Here is a 20,359-nt window from a genome sequence, read left to right as displayed (position 1 = left end):
GACGTGTCACAGCAAGCCACGCCCCCCTACAGTTGGAATCACACCTATGGGAACGCTTAACCCCTTCAGCGCCCCCCTGTGGTTAACCCCTTCACTGCCAGTGTCATTTTCACAGTAACCATTGCATTTTTATAGCACTGATCGTTGTAAAAATGACAATGGTCCCAAAAATGTGTCCGCCATAATGTCGCAGTCACGATAAAAGTCTCAGATCACCGCCATTACTAGTAAAAAAATATATATATATTAATAAAAATGCTATAAAACTATCCCCTATTTTGTAGATGCTATAACTTTTGTGCAAACCAATCAATAAACGCTTATTACAATTTTTTTTACCAATAATATGTAGAAGAACATGTTTTTTTATATCTTTTTGGGGGGATATTTATTAATCGCAAAAAAACAAAAAAATATTGCATTTTTTTTCAAAATTATGGCTTTCAAAAAATAGAAACCGCAGAGGTGATCAAATACCACCAAAATAAAGCTCTATTTTTGGGGAAAAAAAGATGTCAATTTTGTTTAGGAGCCACATCGCACGACCGCACAATTGTCAGTTAAAGCGACGCAGTGCCGAATCGCAAAAAAGTTGTCCGGTCATTTAGCAACAAAATGGTCCAGGGCTTAAGTGGTTAACCAGCCCACATCTAGGTTCAGTGAACAAATTGAACATTCAGATCAGTTGGTCTCTATTTCTGATGGTGACCCTGATGTAGGGGGGAACTCTGAAACAGACTCTAATGTAAGGGGGGATTTTATGTGAAAAAAAGGTTCTCCTTGAGGTTAAAGAGAGGGGCTATGATGTGATTGGGAGGCTGCTAATGTGATGGGGGATCTGATATATAATTTCTTGGAGCAGGTTTATTTATGGATATTTTTTTCAGCCTGCAAATAGTTGTAAAATATTCAATGTGACCCTTATACTGAAAAGTTAGGAGAAACATGTTCTGAAGAATTGTTACTAAATCTGGAAAGCAGTAGGGAATTTAAGTGCTAGTTCTACACAGTTTTACATTAAAAAAAAAATGCATACAAAAAAATTACCAAACTACAGCTTTGGCTACTACCCCCTCTGTCCATTTTTGTATAGGAGAGAGCAGTAAAGCAGTAGTAAAACCTGTTTGCAATGAATATCTCCTAAACATGTCCTGTTTAGGATATATTTACCCTGCATGCAGCCAATGACATTACTGGTGCATTTGCGCTAAAGGTCCGGCATACTTTGCCGAAACTTCAGAGCCTCATAATGGAACAGAAGGCCCCTGTGCGCATGTGCAAGAATGACGTCACTGCGGCTCAGGGCCAATCACACAGCCAGAGTGCACAACTACGGAAGAAAGATGGGGGGGGGGGTGTTAGCCCTCTCAGTGCACCACAGGAGGGTTTTGTTTCAATGTAAGTATTCCATAATGTGTTTAGTATGCAATACATACAAGCACATTATGCAAATTTCTTTTTTTTTTCACCAGCTGCGGTTTACAACCGCTTTACAATTATAATCATCTACCACTTAGACTCTTGTAAAAGCCATTGATTATCAGAATTGAAAAGTAAGGCAACGCTGTGTGCTGGCCTAGGCCAACAAGGCCCATGCTTAGGGCAGCACTTTGCAGGAGGGCAGCACGGACACACTGTTAGTGTAACGCAAGTTGCTTCTAATTTTGTCTGTCCTATTATACTGGACCACAAACCTTCCTCACCTTGCAATATGTTTACTGCTGCACCATTGTCATGGTTATATCTTCTTAGTCCTCTCTATAAAATGATCAGAAATGTGTGCTTGAAGTAGAACTATAGGCAACCCTTTTTGTTTTTGGATATAGTAAGGGGGGGGGGTTATAGCCTCATGTCAATTTATTTTTTTACCATCCCTGTCCCATTGCAGAGATTTGCCTTCACTTCCTGCCACATAGCCAAACAGGAAGTGAGAGGGGATCCATTGCCCCACTCGCCCTGACCCTCATAACTAGTGTCCCCTTAAGACCCCTAGTGGGTCTGAAAAAATAAATGGGTGTGGCCTTGACAGGAAAAGATGGGTCATATTTAAATTAGGGGGTGCACAAGTTTAGTCAGGCCTAGGGCAGCACAAAACCTAAATACACTACTGAAGTCAGGTAGAGCTTTCAGTGAGTAAGAAGACCTCTGCCCTTTGGCTTTGCCAACAAGGCAAGAAGTTTAATCCAAATCTAGATACAAGCTTAATTCAACAACACAAGCGCATATGTGTGGGCTCTGTTTTTCCAAGCACAGTGTAAAAAAAAAAAAAAAAAGTCTGTAAATTTTTTCAGATACATCAGGATGGATTTTATTATAAGTACTAAGTGTACTAAAAAAAGACTGCTGTTTATTGATTAATGTACACCACAAGCAGCATAGTATCAGACTCGGCAGCACTGTTTCATACATACAGCTTCCATAAATTGTGTAAAATGTGATTTACAATTTCCTCTTGGAAAAAATGAAAACAAAGTACAGCAGTGAAAGAGTGAATTCTTGTACTGTAACAATTACTGCACTTGTAAAATATAATGTTTGAAGCTAATGTTTCAGTGCACTAGCAATTATAACACAGATCAGGATAATATGCTCTCTATAAGCCCACAAAGATGTACTGTGAGAGCGCTTGTTATTAGTCGGAAAGTAAATATGAGCGGAATGAATGATAATCATCTGTGAATCTGAGTGATTTATTTCCCTCTTCTGAGAAGTGTGAGTAATGTATTGGGAGTGCTTGCTTCTCAAGCATCTGCCTTTCTCTTTTAACCTGTAATAGTTCTTTAATTAATACATTCCCTAGGAAGTCTTCAGATATACAATAAATAGTTCATCTTATTCTTCAATCAGAATTAACCCTCATTTTATCCAGTGCAAAAAGGTCTTTTTGGTATCAGAAGGGAGCCCTGCGGGTCATATAATGTGTGCAGAGTTCCAGGGATGCCCCATCCCCCTTACTGACCACTTTGCAAGCTTGAGAGGTCTGTAAAAGCAAACCGTGGCTTTATGTTCTATTGATACTGAATTTGTTAACCTGCTATTGATTTTCTGTGTTACACAATCTAACTTAAAGCAACAGAGATAATTCCCTGCAGTTAATGTAATATTTTAATGCAGCAATGAACTCTGACGGCGAGCAGGCCGCATGGTATGCTGCATATAACAGGGTAAGGGTGCCCTCTGCTGGACATTCCTAGAAATGTTACACTAAAACTCCAAGCCTTTTGAAAAACCACAATCATTGCTTTTAGGCATACGGTAAATCTTAATAAGAAACAGGCAGCATTCAGAAAACTATTTTCTTTTCTTTGTGTTTTAAAAGATTTAGTTTATGAAATGTATTATAACATGATTATTTAACAAATGCTTTACAGTAAGAATTCTGATATAACTGGAGGACCAAGCAGCCACGTGGCAAAAAAAACAAAACAAAAAAAACACAAAAGTTGAAATTGTATGAATCTAATGACTAGCGGTTTACAGTGTCTGCAGCTCTACAGAACAGTATTTGCCCCTGAAAAGACAGCATATAATTAGGTTCTGGCAAATGGTTGGCATGCATGACGAGTTGATAAACAGACCAAACTAGGACACAACTTTCAGTACACAGCTCACAGTTGTTCCATCTTCATGTTGGATATTTTCATATCAAGAAATAAAATAGGATTGTTTTTGGGCATGTCAGCTGTGTAAGTAACTGTTATTATCTATCTGTAGCAAGAAGCTTCAGGAAATAACAAGATGCTTCTTAATGCAAACACGTTGCACAGATGCTGTCTGTATACAGTAGAAATGTTGAAAGTCAAGTGAGACTTCTTAAAATCCATGTTATTCCAACCCATTACAAATAAAAAAGTAACACTTAAGCAAAACATGGCATCCAAAGCTGCAACTGGAACTGCCTTGGCCTTGGTTTAAAAAAAAAAAAAAAATATATATATATATATATATATAGTTTAATTGTTTTGCATAGTAATAAAAGCAGTGTCTAGGAAACATTTCATTTAAAAACAGAAACTGGTACAACATACTGTGCTGTGGCACTGGACTTGCCTTTAATCTTGATGATTAGGCTGTCATTTTACAGCCCTGAGAACCATACCAGAGCCAATCAGCTGGTATTTAGTAGTAAAGTCATTAATTGTCTTCCTGCCCTATGCCATGACAACAACTTTTTGTTTTTTTTCCCTTATTAGTTGGGCTAGTATTAGAGCCGAGTTTAAATTAAGAAGCAATATTAAGGCACAAATGTAATTGGCTTGTGCAAATTAAATAACATAGGAAATCAAACTTCTATCTGTCCAAAAGAAAATCAAGCAGGACAAAGTTCACTTGGATATCACAACAAGCATCAAACATTCTAACATCTAAAGCAATGGTTCTCAATGCCTGTCCTCAGGAACCACTAACAAGCCAGATTTTAAGTATTACATTGGGCAGATGCAGACTAGAATACTGCAATCACTGAGCAGCAAATGATATCACCTGTGATGTATTTCAGTTATCTTGTAAACCTGGCCTGTAAGGGCCCTTTCACACGGGCGGATCAGTAATGATCCGCTCCGTGTGTCCGCAAAAGCTCAGCGGGGATCCTCCGTAAAATCCCCGCTGAGCTGGCAGCTGACAGGGCGGTCCCCGCACACTGTGCAGGGACCGCCCTGTCTTTCCTCCGCTCTCCCCTATGGGGGATCGGATGAACACGGACCGTATGTCCGTGTTCATCCGATCCAGCAGACGGAAGAAAAATAGGATTTTTTTCCGTCCGAAAAATCGGATCTTTGCGGAGGCGGACGATTACGGGTGTCAGCGGATGGTCATCCGCTGACACCCGCAATCACATAGGGACCAATGTATGTCCCATTTTCATGCGCAACAAATGGATAAAAATGCAGACATACGGTCCACACGTCTAAAGGGGCCTTTGTGGGTTCTGAGGACAGGAGTTGAGAACCACTGATCTAAACTAAGACCCCTTTGACACTGAGGAGTTTTTCAGGCGGTACAACGCTAAAAATAGGGCTGCTATACCACCTGAAAAACTCCTGCACTGCATATGGGCGGTATTAACCCTTTATCGGCCGCTTGCGGGGGTTAATACCGCACCGCTAGCGGCCGAATCCCGTGGCAAATCCGACGGTATAGCGCTGCTATTTTTAGCGGTGCTATACCGCCACCGCGCCTCCCGCCCCAGTGTGAAAGGGGCCTAACACAGTGTGCTAAAAAGGAACTACTGTTTTAAGCTGAATACACACCTTTCATCCATAAGGGGTAAATGTGTGCGTATATCAGAGATGGGGTTTGTTGAAATTCCATTGCAATTGTCACAGAAGATTTTCTATATCTTGTATTCATGGAACAAAAACAAAAAAAAAACTTGGAAGGGAAATCATAGGAGTCCAAAGGATTGCCTACACCACAAGCAACTGCAGCCAGAATGGCCAACACTTAGATGTTTTTCTCGATTGCAACAGGCAGACCTTGAACAACTACTATATGGCATTTATGATGAAGCAGTTTCGTGAATTTTGAAGATATGACTGCTCTTCAAACAATCACTAAATTGTATATATATATATATATATATATATATATATATATATATATATATATATATATATATATATATAGGAAAATAAATATTTTTTACATAAAACAATGTGGACCCTAGCGTTAAATACATTACATAAATTACAGCTTATTTTCTTCAAGGGAATAACACATTTTCTAACATATACGTGTCTGCAACAAAGGCCACATTTTATTTTAGATATGTTTTTACTTTGACCATTTTACATTTTTGAACATGTGTGGGGCTATCATACATAATAAATATACAATTTAAAATAAAACAACACACAACATCTGACCTACATATTTACAGCTGCATGCAATATTACCAGTAATTATGTGCTTATATTATTCGTTTTTTTTTTATGCCCCATTGATACAATGGAATTATATATCTGGTGACCTAACCACAAAGAAAATGTAAATGTAGAATGTCTGCTTTACATGTCTCACGCAGAAAGGCATTCAAATAGGCTTGAATTATACATAAAGGAAACAGATTCCTGCAGTTAGCTTTCTAATGCAGGTTCAAAGAATAAAGCTATAACCTAACCGGTTGCTATGGGCAACACTACTACTTTATTTTCTTCTTCTTTTTTTTTTTTAATTGTCTTAACTTGGATAAATGGCAAAAAGTATTACAACATATTACAACTTAGGAAAAGTAAGTCATACTTCTAATTAGAAATTATTTTTGAGTATTAATATTAATACAAAGTACCGTAGTAAAAGACTTGAAAAAACACGGTTACAATTAACAAGTAAAACTAAAATACAATTTGATGAAAAAAAAAAAAAAAGGTTCAGTCAATCTTTAAAACTGCAAACTAATAAGAAATGGAAGCTTCATTAATCACCTTATCCATCAAGCAGAAAAACAATTAATTAACAGGGAGAGATGTGTGAAAAGTCAAAATATTACAGCAGTGTTAAAGTATAAATTACAGGCAGCCTCTGTCTGGCCACAGAGCTCTGAACCCAGTAACAAATGTCATCTGTGAAATGATAAGCTCACCTACATAACTCACTAATTTCGAGGCACTCCTTAATAGCACTTCAAACAATATGCTGATGGGAAGCACAGACGTCAGAGAATAGTAAGTACCTAATGAAATCATGTGGGCATAAAGTGGCACGTTCCAGATTAGGTACTTGATATAATTATTACTCAGCTATTGCAACTACCTTGATTATGATGGATGTGATAGGTATTACTTATAAAGCCACGTAGAAGGATCTTAAACATGAATTTCTCTTTGAAAAATGCAAATAGTGTATTACCTAAACTTGGACAAAGGTAGGGGGAAATCTACATTTATGTCAGAACTGCATTGCAAATACAACCCTGATAAATGAGAAAGTAGGAAAGGTGAGATTGGACGGGACGACAGGGCAAATAAGTCTTAATATACATGTAAGCAAAGACTTGACATTTTACAGATAATATAGATCACACTACAAATAATGTGGATAACCACATCAGACCCACAAAATTATATCACAAACTGTCAAAAATTAAGTTGCTGAAAATGAACATCAAAACCAGTAATTTCACCGAGACTGGTAGGAAAAAATAATTACACTTTAAAGAACATGTACACGTTCCTGCATTTGTCATACAACCCCCCCCCCCCCTTCTGAGTAGCCCTGTGTATTAGAATACTTACCTAACCTAAAATTCTGACACTGTGGAAAACCATCAAACATGCACACTATAGTTACTTCAAGAAAAGATACATGCCACTTGGGTTACAGCATCTGTGCAATCAATATGACATACTAACAATTTACACAGTTAAAGCTGAACTAAAGGTCCACTGTCACAAATTGAGAGCTGGCAGCTTTTTTATTGCAGAAAAGACATGTCATGTCTCTTTTGCAATAAAATACATCTACCAGCTTGCTTGAAGCATGGACAGCTCAGCTTACATTACCAGTGCAGTCCCTGTGTGCCAGCTAGGGTGACCACGTGTCCCGGATTGCCCAGGACAGTCCCGCATTTTTCAGGTCTGTCCCGGGCACCTTAATTCCAGGACAATACATTGTTCTGGAATGAAACTGAAACAGCTACCCCCCTGGCCAATCTGATGCCCCCAAAAAAGGCTGCCACAGCACCGCTTTACTCACTGACAGTATTTGTCCTGGCCGGGAATGCCTGGAGGAGCACAATCCCCACCCCCTGTTTGTGATTGGAGAAATCATAAATCCCGCCTCGTGTCCAATCACTGTGCTGTGACTCGTTACAGCACAAGCTGATTTTTGGAAAGGGGGGTGTCCCTGAATTGTAGTTTGGAAATGTGGTCACCCTAGTGCCAGCATGAAAAACTCCTAAGCATGTGCACCCCACATCAGCCAATAAAGAGGCCTGAAAACTGACACCAGTGAGGGACAGGGACTGTTGACAGAAAAGTACGTTTAGCTCTCCAGCTACCCAAAGCCAGATACAAGTCCAAAGGAGATCGAAGATTTGCAGTCCAGGGACCTCGCCTGTGGAATGCACTACCAACCACCATCCGACTGGAGTCCGACCACTTGGCCTTCAGGAGAAAGATTAAAACCCATCTCTTCTGAGGTCAAGGGGTTCCTTACCCATGCAATGGATACAGCGCCCAGAGGCGATTCAGTTTGCATGTGTTGCGCTTTACAAGTCTCTCTCTCTCTCTCTCTCTCTCTCTCTCCTGTAACTACAACCAAACAAAAAAATGCAGTTGAATGAACATAGGACACAAGTGCTCCTTCGGGCCTAGCGATTCTTCTGTGCTACGTAAAGGAGATATTTTATGGAATCAGCATTGTAATAGCACTACAATGGACAGTCCAATAAAAGCATACTTGGAGAAAAAAAACTCCCTTTTATGGTGTGTGTTGCCTATCTTTTTGTCTGTCAACATCTTTCTGAATTCCCCTCCATGTTTTGCAGCGCCTTCTCAGTTGTTTCACAAGGTACACTCATGATTTTCTAGAACTACATTTCCTACTGTACCTTTCTGTGCGCCAACGATGACGATGCTGCACTTGGGGTGTTTCCTGTAAACTCTGAGTTATATATTACCAAGGCATAATTTATTATTTGGCTGCATTTAAGGAAGTGCTGCAGGATCTTTTAGAAAGTAAATTTACAAACTTCACTATCATTCTGTTTAATAGGCGTACCCTAGAACTAATGGACTTTCAATTTGAAAATGAATAAATGAGTTTGGATTTGGAATTTAAATACACCTACATAACCAGGAACCACCGTGACACTCTCCCCACTGCAACTTACCACTGCAACTCATTAAACTGACCAAAGCTGGCAATACACTGATTAAAATGTGGTCAGTATCTGCTGGGCTGGACACATTTTAATCAGTGTACGGCCATCTTTAGTTAAACACAAATCATTTCGATCAGTGTGTGGGCTTTCCTACTATTGTTTAAAGTGAAATTGCAGCTATAGACCTGACTAGCCGTAACCACATCAATACTGGGCACTCCTGCCCAGGAAAATGTTCAGCTTTCAGCACTGTCACACTTTGAATGACAATTGTGCAGTCATGCAACACTGTACCCATATGAAATTTCTATCATTTGTTTTCCCCACATAAATAGAACTTTCTTCTGGTGGTATTTAATCAGTACTGTTTTTTTTTTTTGTTTTTTTAAACAAATGGAAAAAAAAAAAAAAAAACATAATTTCTTAATTACTGTTATAAAATTTTGCAAATAAATAATCTTCATAAATTTATGGTATATTTATCTGAAAAAATCGATCAATCCCGATGTAATAATAGCCTATTTCATTTCTTAAATGGGGTTGTAAACCCTCCTGTTTTTTACCCTTAATGCATCCAGAAAAACAATTCTGACACTGACCAGCACCCCGTTTTACTCACCTGAGCTTGTTTGTTCCCTCAGCAGAGATGCAATCTACCTCTCTGCCCGTTGTCTCGGCTATTGATAGGATAAATTGATAGCAGAGTAGCCATTGGCTCCCACTGCTGTCAATCAAATCCAATGACGTGTGTGCCGGGGGATGGGGCCGAGTCCTGCATTCTGTGTGAATCTACACAGAAGCAGAACTCGGAAGCACGCCCGCATGAGCGTCCACCTTAGGAAAGCCTTCTCCAATGTGGGCACTTGATGCAGGGAGGAGCTACCAGCTCCGTCGGGGGACCCCAGAAGTCGAGGATCGGGGCAACTCTGTGCAAAACAAACTGTACGGTGGGGGTAAGAATGACATCTTTGTTATTAAAAAAAAAAGAAGACAAGGGTTTTAAAACGCTTTAACACTTTAAAACATGAACATGCCAGGACAGTACAAATATTCCCCAAAGGAACATTTTTTTTTTTTTTTTTTTTTTTTCCAAGTAGGCAGTCCAAGGTATTTCGTAAGAGGCATGGCAAGTTTTAAGTTGTCATTTTTTTTGCCATAATTTGTTAATTTTTTTTTGAAAAATTAATAAAAAAAAAATAAAGAAAAAGAAAAAAAGATCTTTGGTGTGTGGATGATCAGGGACACTGACTGGAGACAGTAGCTTTTTTTTTTTTTTTACATACAGTGAACAGAGCAATACAATGGTAACACTGTACTACTCTGGGGAGGTGATCCGGATAGATTATCTATCTATCTATCTATCTATCTATCTATCTATCTATCTATCTATCTATCTATATATATATATATATATATATATATATATATATATATATATATAGATAGATAATCTATCCTGATCACCTCCCCAGAGTAGTACAGTGTTACCATATATATTACATACTATGATTGCTTATACCAGTGCAATGTACCATTTTTACCGAATGAAAAGTACTTGAGTACAACTGTCATGTGACCTGCTGTGATTAGCCACAGTGGTCAAATGGTACAGGCCGGAACAGATCATTCCAGAGCATTGGCCCATGGCATCATTCCAGAACAATGGTGCTCCTGCCCAGCCGTCATTGAACAATAAGAAAAATGCATGAGGTAGTGGCACAGCCTAATGGACGTTTAAATATATATCCACAGAAAGTCCTATGAGCTAAACAGCTTTATGTAACAAATCATTGAGGTTACTGTAAAGGCACATTTGGGTCCAGTAAGCCGCACTATCAACCGTCCACGTTGTGTCTGTGATTGGCGTCTCGCATATCCAGGTGAAATTGGACATCCTGGACAGCAGGATACTGTGGCGCTCAAGCAAGATCCAAACCGAGGGTTGGGACGCAGCGCTGGACGAGATGGTGTCACCGGCACTCTCTCAGTTTGGATCTCGCTTGAACGCAACAGTATCCTGCTGGCCAGGACGTCCAATTCCACCTGGATATGGGAGACGCAGTTCAGACTCAGCATGGATGGTTGATAGTGTGGCTCGCTGGACCCAAATGTGCCTATACACAGTAACCTCAAAGTGAGTTTTTAATGCACCTTCTTTATTAAATATTGCACTCCATACTCAGAGGTGTCTGTGTTTTTTTTATCTCTCTCTACCCATGCTAAATAACCCGTTTAACAACCTCAATACAGGGCACTTTCACTCCCTTCCTGCCCAAGCCATTTTTTAGCTTTCAGCGCTGTCACACTTTGAATGGCAATTGTGTGGTAATGCAACGCTGTACCCAAATGACATTTTTATCATTTTCCCCCCACAAATAGAGCTTTCTTTTGGCGGAATTTGATTACATCTGTGGTTCTTATTTATTGTACTATAAACAAAAGAATAGTGACAAGTTTAAAAAAAAAAAACAGAATTAGCCAGATTCAGAGAGACGGTGCATCTTTAGTTCGGCGTAGCGCATCCCATTTGCACTACGCCAACGTAACATAGTGAGGCAAGGCCAGTGTTCACAAAGCACTTGCTCCCTAAGTTACGTTGGCGTAGCGCAAATGGCCCTGCATAACCCCACCTAATTCAAATTAGGCAGGTAGTGGGCGTGCTACATGTAAAGTAACCGTGACCCCATGTAAATGAGTGCCGTTGGTACGGCGCATGCGCGCACATGCTCAGAATCATGTGGCAAATACTCAATGCTTTCGACGTGAACGTAACCTACGCCCAGCCCCATTCACATACGCTTACGCAAACAACGTAAAATACGACGGCTGTTCCGTCGTCCATAACTTGCATGGGCTGCGCCATCTTTTTGGTGGTTTATCTTTACACTGGCGTATGTCTTACGTAAACGGCATAGCTTACTGCGACGGGCGTACGTACGTTTGTGAATCGGCGTATCTTGCTCATTTACATATTTGACGCGTAAATCCACGTACACGCCCCTAGCGGCCAGCGTAAATATGCACATAAGATACAACGGCGTAGGAGACTTACGTCGGTTATAGCGCAAAAGTTATAGTGTCTACAAAATCAGGGATAGATTTATAGCATTTGTATTATGACAGGACGTGGATTTGTGTGTTTACACACACAGATCCACGGTCCTGCTCCATTACTGGGCAATCGCGAGTGCCCGGCAGATATCAAGGCCGCCGGGCACACGCATCATGTTCCCAGTGACGTGGCGGGAGCGTGCGAGTAGCCAGTGGTGTTCGAGTGTCCCCTAGTGGCCCGGGAAGGCAAGGACATCATATGATGCCCACCCAGAACGAGAGCTGCACCGTCCGGCCGTCATAGGGAAGCAGTTAAAGATTTATATATATTTACTTTTTTTTTTTTAAATCAAAAGCAAGTTTATTGACAGCAAATAAATTACAATCACATATACAAACAGTCCAATGGCATTTGCAGCACAAGGGAAAGCTAAAAAAGGTACAGGCACAGAAAAAATATTCTGATATTCTGACTAGGTGTACATACACAGTAGTGAAATGATTAATGATGTTACAGGTAAGAGACCACAATGACAAGAAACATTGTGTAATACCCTGCTGCCCGCCAACCAATGGATGATGTAAGTATGAAACTCGACTGTATTCCCTATTACTCCTAGTCGACAAGTAATCAACAGATATGTCAATAAATCCAAAACAGAAACAATACAAAAACAAAGAAACATATAACAGCTGTATCCCACCAGTAAGAAGTAGGATCCCAACCATCAAACATAGCAGCAGATGAGGACCAACCACCACAACACCCCCCACCTACTACCTCCAGCAACAATCATAATACATTACCCGCCCTGCACGCACTCATAGGAAACATATCACATCTGCAGTAGCCTGTCTCTTACTAACTGTACAGGACCTAATCCCGGAGTGTCTAACCATGGTTGCCACATTGAATAAAATTTCTTCAGAACATTACAGTGTTGGCATGTAAGCTTCTCACGTATTAACAGACTATTGACCTGAGTCACCCATTGTCCGCCCGTCGGTACTCTCGGAGTAATCCAGAGCCTCACAATTGCCTTGCGGGCAACATAGAGTAAACATAGAATAGCAACATGACCATTCAGTGATAGTGAGGGTATCTCCAATGCACCAAGTAGGCACGCAACCGGATCCTGCAGGCCTGGTAACTGAAATACTTGTGAGATAGTGTTGAGGACATATTGCCATTACCTGAAAAGTTTTGGGCACTTCCACATCATATGCAAGAGATCCCCAGTGTGAGCATTACATTTTAGGCATAGCGGTGAATCTCTAAGTCCCCATTTGTGAAGGCGGGCCGAGGTTCTATACACTCTATGTAGAAGATAGAGATGAGACAGCCTCTGCGATGCCGACACTGACACTAGAGGAGCAGAAGTCAGACATAGCTCCCAAGTGTCCCCATCTATGGGCCCCAGGTCACGTTCCCATCCTCTCTTGCAGGGGAGCTTACTGGCGTAATGCGTGAAATTAAGTAGTCTAGCACAGGGCTCAAAATTTCAAGTCCTGAGCTACTAGCCAGGCCTCAAGAGTTACTGGCCACCAATTGCCCCACCTAATTCATACACTGCCCTGTGCCTAATTGCACCCGTAAACACGCCCTCGTAGATTATCTCATGGAATGACAATGTTTTATGCAGAATCAAGTTACAAAATTAAATATTACCAACAACAACTTTAACAAAATGGGACAGGGCACTGGGGGCCGACCAGAGGGACAGGACACTGGGGGCCGACCAGAGGGACAGGACACTGGGGGCCGACCAGAGGGACAGGGCACTAGAACTGGGTCTCTTCCCCATTCTCTTGCTGTCTCCTCTGCAACTCCCATCCATCCTCTCTCTCTCTCCCATTCATCTCATCATCAGGAGCCTGTGTGTGCGGCTCCACGCTTGCATGTCCCCACTTCCCCCTTTTATTCAGATCCATTGATCAGCAGTTGCATCCACTGATCAGTGTATTCTGACAGAATACACTGTTCTAGCAAAGGGGATTCATCTGTACACCTTGCTGGCTGAATGAAAAAAAAAAAAAAGTAACCATGTATGGTCAGTTTAAGGCATTATGTACACAGGTCACAAAATCAAAGCAAGCAAAGGGCAACAGCGAGAATGCATGATTTCAGATGTGTTAAGGAAAACTAATCACTTTTAAGATGTGCTTTTGATTCTTCTAACATTCTTGGTTTTGAGTTTGATGTATTTGGTCACCAGATGTTACTGACAAATAAAGTATGTTTGATTTTACAAGGTCACTGTAGTAGAAGCAATTCAAACAGATTGTACATGCATGCTCTGCACAGGCAATGTTTTACAATGTGTTCCCATTGACACAAATACAAGACAAATAAATGAGAAGGTACATGACTTGATAGGTCAAGTTGCACCTTAAAAAAAATAAAAAAGTCACATAATGCAAGCCAATACAAAGTGGAGTGTGTATAAAGTTCCAATACAAAGTGGAGTATGTAGCATGTTTTCTCCCAAGTAGCAAACAATCTGAGAAGAAAAACACAACATTCTGGACTAAAATTGTCAAGAATAAAGAACCAATTCTGAAACCAAGCAACCAAAGTGTACATTTTTTTTTTACTTGAGGTGCTCCTCATCATACAAACATAATTCTAAAGACAGGCCAGTTACAAATAGAGCTTTAGTTATACACATATCCAAAGAAATAAATGGGGGAATTACTAAGCAATTTAAGTGTTTGTGTTTTAATGGTGCAGGATACTGGTGTGAGTGGTATGCTCCACATTAGTAAAGCAGTCTATCTGCACCATCCCTGGCAGTTATCATTTCAGTGTCAAATGGAAACTGGTGTTATCGGCAGCACACCATGGATCCTCAAAGTAATATCTAAACATTTAATAAAGCAAGCACATCAAAAGGGTAAAAGTGCAAAGTTTCAGGGCCACACTTGACCACTTCCATCGGGCATGTGATAATCACATGTCTGACGAAGGGGTCCTGCATGGCTCTGAAACATTGCACTTTTTCTGATGTGATGTGATTGCTTTCTATGTGAACACATAACATCAAACACCCCCCCCCCCCTTACATCAGAGTCACCCCTCATGTTAGAGGCCCCATATACATAAATATCTCCATCACAGAGCTCTCCAATCACACAACCCCCTCTTTAAATCAGAACCAAACCTTTTGGCTACAGCTGGGGGCATTAGTTGGAGGAGGTCTGGAAGAGGCAGACTTATGTCTCCTCCTGAATGTTGGGAGCAGCTCAGCATGCCGCACCATGGCAAATCATGATGCTGATCCAGAGAAAACTGGGTATCATGCTTGCAGCACCCTGGAGGAACACAGATGACACTTTGTTTGAGAAACACTGGTCTGGTAATTGCATTGGTAGAAGTGTAACAATTGTATGTTAACCATACTATTACATCTATGTGATATCACCATTAGGTCTGTTGCATCACACAATGGTTTCTACTACAGAGATAACATCAACTGATCACAAATACAAACAATAAACATTGTAGTTAGTCCCTCATGTAGAAGTACAGATATTCCCATATTTGAATCTCACCATAGTTTCCATCTGTCTCCAATCATCTTCTAGATCAGCCATTGCTTTTATCCAGAAATTGCTGCATTTAGCGTATCGCTGTCCTTGAAACCAGAATTGGCGCAACCATTCAAATTCAACCTAAATGGAGATTTACAGTTTTAGTGCAATTGGCAACCACTGTACATTTCACACAGTTAAAAAATAAAAATAAAAAATAAGTTAACAATTTGAGCTATTATTGTATGTTTACCTGTAGTTAATTTTTTTATGGATTCTCTCCCTTCTAGTTATATAGTTGGATACAAAAAAAAAAAAAAAAAAAATGTCCATCAAAGTCAACCAAATTAAAATATAAATACATTAAAAGGCTGAATTTCTCAGATTACTAAACCTGCAACTAATCCAGAGGATGGCATGCTCCAATTTGTTCCAGCAGGGGACATGTCTTCCTAATCCCCTAGGAGCTGTACCTAAATGTCAATATATGTGACTCAGGCGCAATTGTGTGAACAATGACAACTTTGCCATGCAAGCTGATATTTTGACAAAAAAAAAAAAATCGGGAAAAGGGGTATTCTTTGGAGACGCTTGAGAAAGTGCTGGCCCAGGTGTCCCTAATGGATAAGAAACATTGGGGTAGATTCAGGTAGCTACGCTATAATTTACGGCGGCGCAGCGTAGTGTATTTACGTTACGCCTACGCAACTTACAGGAGCAAGTGCAGTATTCACAAAGCACTTGCTCCGTAAGTCGCGGCGGCGTAGCTTAAATGGGGCCGGCGTAAGCGCGCGTAATTCAAATGGGGAAGGGGGCGTGTTTTATGGTAATATATGATGACCTGACGTGATTGACGTGATTTAAGTCCGGCGCATGCGCCGTCCGTGTACATATCCCAGTGTGCATTGCTTCCAAGTACGGCGTAACGACGTATTGGTTTCGACGTGAATGTAAATTACGTCCAGCCCTATTCGTGAACGACTTACGCAAACAACGTAAATAATTCAAATTTCGAAGCGGGAACGACGTCCATACTTAACATTGGCTGCGCCTCCTAATAGCAGGAGCAGCCTTACGCAGAAAAAGCCTTTACGCAAACGACGTAAAAAACTACCGCCAGGCGCACGTACGTTTGTGAATCGGCGTATCTAGGAAATTAGCATATTCTATGCCGACAACAACGAAAGCGCCCCTAGTGGCCAAAGTTATATTGCACACAACTCTACTCCGCCGCAATCAAGTTACGTCGGTGGAGGAAGCCTATTTTTTCAGCGTAACTGCCTTTGAGAATCGGCGTAACGCTACGCGGGCGCGAATTTCAAATTACGGCGGCATATCTGGAGATACGCTGCCGCAAAAGGTATGTGAATCTACCCCATTGTTGGTAGCGAAACCAAAAAAGAAATTTGGAGGTGAAGTGGCTTTCGTGTCAGGTTTTCATAGACAATTTCGACAAGTAGAAACCATTGTCAAAAATATTGGCCTATACTTCTTAAAGATCAGGATTTACAATCCACCATCTCATCCAAACCTAAGTTTATTTATAGAAGGGCCCCAGGTCTGAGAAATTGAATAGCCCGTAATGTACCGGACCCTCCTAGGAAACTAGGAGAGCTTGCATGGTGATGAGTCCTTGCGGGCACGCTCCCGTGATACAGCGAGCGGCCATAGTCGCTCACTGTATCACTCGGCGCTGCGTCACTGGATGTGATTGACAGCAGCACCAGCCAATGGCTGCGATGCTTTCAATCTATCTGCTCTAGCCAATCAGCGGTCAGGCTGAGCGGCAAAGAGGATCTTGGGACCGAGCGCAGGGCGTTATCATCAGATTTTTTTTCACCTTAATGCATAGATTGCATTAAGGTGAAAACAAATGTTTCCTTTACAACTCCTTTAAAGTAAGAATCAATGAACATCTTGCCAATATCAAAAAGGGTTTTCCAAATCACAGTGTGTCCAGACACTTCAAGAGCCATCACCAGAATGACCCAAGTCTGTGTAGGTTTTCTGGAATAGAAAAAAATCTCCAAGCATTGGAGAGGAACACATATGAAACAAGCCATTTTACAAAATGAAACCATGTGGCTGTACAAATTGCATAGTATGCAGCCATATGGTATGAATATTGAACTGGACTTGAATTGTTTTCTGTCAAATGAGTGATAACTAGTTTCTGGTGCATCACATCCCATGGGGTAAACTATGGGGATAAAGCATTCAAGGGTTTATCTCCAGCTAATTAGTATTTACATTTACACCCACTACTGTTAAAAATGGATTAATATGTTTTAAACATCCGTTAACTATTTCTGCCTCTAAGATATTAATCCAACTATTTGGGCTTACCAATCACTGCACCAAGGCCCAATTGTGTATGTGCAACTAGAATATTAGTATGCCCTCTATATAAATTAGTATTGTTTTTTTTTTTTTTTGTTTTTGTTTTGTTTTTTGGGGGGGGGGGTTAGCGAATTACCACTATTAAATAAAATAAAAAAAAACAGAACACATATGATATACACACCATTTGATATAACTTGTAGCCAATGTTGGTTCTAACAGTAACAGCAAGGGCTTTCCTGCAAAGGTACCATTGTTCAATGTAATAGTCCAACTATGTAATATAGACAAACCAATGTCATGCCCATTCACAAAAGGATTATGTGATGTAGTCTCCATCTAGTGGCCATTAAAAAAATAGCATAGTCTACTGAACAACCAAACATAGCTTTGTTCAAACTACCCCTAAGTATTATAGGGTGTTATATAAAACATTTTTATTTTTATTTCTAAATGTTACAAAATGGTGTCTCTTTCATTAGCCCCCATTTTTAAATTGTGGTTTACTCAATGATGCAATGACATCAGTGCGGACATTGTACTGCCAAACTTGATACTGCGGCTGCATTCCGATTGGCAAGTATCTCTGTCCATCAAACCACTCCTCCCCTTGCATAGACTATAAACAACCTGACACCTAGTGAACCAGGAACACCCCTGAAGATGTTAACCTAATGAAACGTACGTCGGTGGCGTAGCATGGTCACATGCTCTATGCCCAACATCCCATTTAGTCCCTCTGGTCAGAGCGAGCAGCTGCTGGAACGCACACTGACACAGAGGTGGAGGAGCCTGTGCTATACTGACAAGCTTGCAGCCCCGGGGATGGGCACTTTTTTAATGTAAGCGGCCATTTGGCCAATGTTCTTTTTAACACATTTTTATATACGGAAAATAAATGGGTTGCACTATGGAAGTTTGTTATTTGTGTTCCATGTCTCATCCTTGATATCGGAGGAAAGAGGTCATTGCATTTCACACCTGTCCATTGATGTGTGCAGGCATTATCCTGCATAAGCGGTTGTGACCATTTTTTTAAGTAAAGAGGTCCACAAAATCTGGTAAGCACAATCTATTACCTGTGCACGTTGGGTGCTGTACTTGTGAGTATTATGGTGAACGATTAAGATTGCACCTTTTTTCTGGAGAAATTATCTATCACAGCAAGCATTTGTTGTTGGTGGCTTTTCTTATTGGATTTGAAGCACTTAATTTATTTAATCTGACACAAGTTGGGGCTATATATATCACATAAAAGAATGGAGGATCCCCCAGGGTGGGGCTTTTTAGGCAACAGTAGTACAAGTAGTCATGGTAGATACAAAATATATAATAGTTTAATGATAACAGAACGGTATCAAACAATGTTCAGTAAACGTATATAATACAAAGGTTTAAAAACAACACATTAATGGGGTGTAGTAGAAAAAGAGTCCCAGTGGCCCAGTATTCATATTGTGGACTCTTCACTCTTTTTCTACTACACCCCATTAATGTGTTGTTTTTAAACCTTTGTATTATATACGTTTACTGAACATTGTTTGATACCGTTCTGTTATCATTAAACTATTATATATTTTGTATCTACCATGACTACTTGTACTACTGTTGCCTAAAAAGCCCCACCCTGGGGGATCCTCCATTCTTTTCTGTTCATCAGGGGTGTCGGCAACTATTTGAGACCAAACCATAATAGATGTTCTATTCATACTATATATATCACATGGTCTGCCATTGATTGCCAATTGGACAGTATTTGATCAATACCAATATTGATCTATCTTTCACAGGATACACAATTGTTTGTTCTAATTTGTTTTATTTTGATTATTATATCACTACTGTATTTGTTGTATCAATAGGTATACACATATAGATATATTCAAATAGCGCCCCCTACCACTTGCAATCCACAGATTTGCCTAGCTTAACACATTTTTACAGTGCTCACTTATGAATGATCTTAAAGTGAACAACTTTGAACCAAGTTTACTATACTGACCATTTTTACATTTACACAAGGTTATGATTACAACCTTAATCACCTTTTCTCAAAAGAGAATACAATCAGTTAATCTTTCATAGCTGAGGTTCTCAATATCCATCACTTTGGTTGCAGTATCAACAGTTTGGGAATAGTATTTGCATTGATCTAGTAACATTTATATTATTTTGTATTGTGTTTAAAGTAGACAACACTTAAACCTATATATGTGTAACATTACATTTCCCAGCTATTTTCTAACATTCAGTGTAGTGAAATTTCTCTTGCAATCCTTCCCTACTGAGCAAGTGGTTTTAACATGGTTGTTGGTGTCAGACAGACTGGTCTGAGTATTCAAAAAAATGCTGATCTACTTTGCTTTCCACGCACAACCATCTCTAGGGTTTACAGAGAATGGTAAAACAAAGAGAAAATATCCAGTGAGCGATGGATGTGTGGATGAAAATGTCTTGTTGATGTCAGAGGAAAATGGACAGACTGGTTTTACATGGTATAATGGCAACAGTAACTCAAATAACCACTCATTTTAACCAATATATGCTAAATACCATCTCTGAATGCACAACACATTGAACCTTGAAGCAGATGGGCTACAGCAGCATAAGGGCCCT

At 40.1% G+C, this 20,359-nt stretch overlaps 1 protein-coding gene across 1 annotated transcript in view; it reads right to left on the bottom strand.

The window, feature by feature from the left end:
- FTO (FTO alpha-ketoglutarate dependent dioxygenase) overlaps positions 1–20,359 on the bottom strand; it is a 611,902-nt gene that overhangs the window by 459,651 nt on the left and 131,892 nt on the right. The window contains exon 7 of the mRNA XM_040328738.1: positions 15,425–15,544. Within this exon, the coding sequence (XP_040184672.1) occupies positions 15,425–15,544 (120 nt within the window). The remainder of the gene's footprint in view (positions 1–15,424; positions 15,545–20,359) is intronic.

This window comes from Rana temporaria, chromosome 11 (assembly GCF_905171775.1).
Source record: "Rana temporaria chromosome 11, aRanTem1.1, whole genome shotgun sequence".
NCBI classification, from domain to species: domain Eukaryota; kingdom Metazoa; phylum Chordata; class Amphibia; order Anura; family Ranidae; genus Rana; species Rana temporaria.
This window is presented reverse-complemented; position numbering and strand designations above follow the sequence as displayed.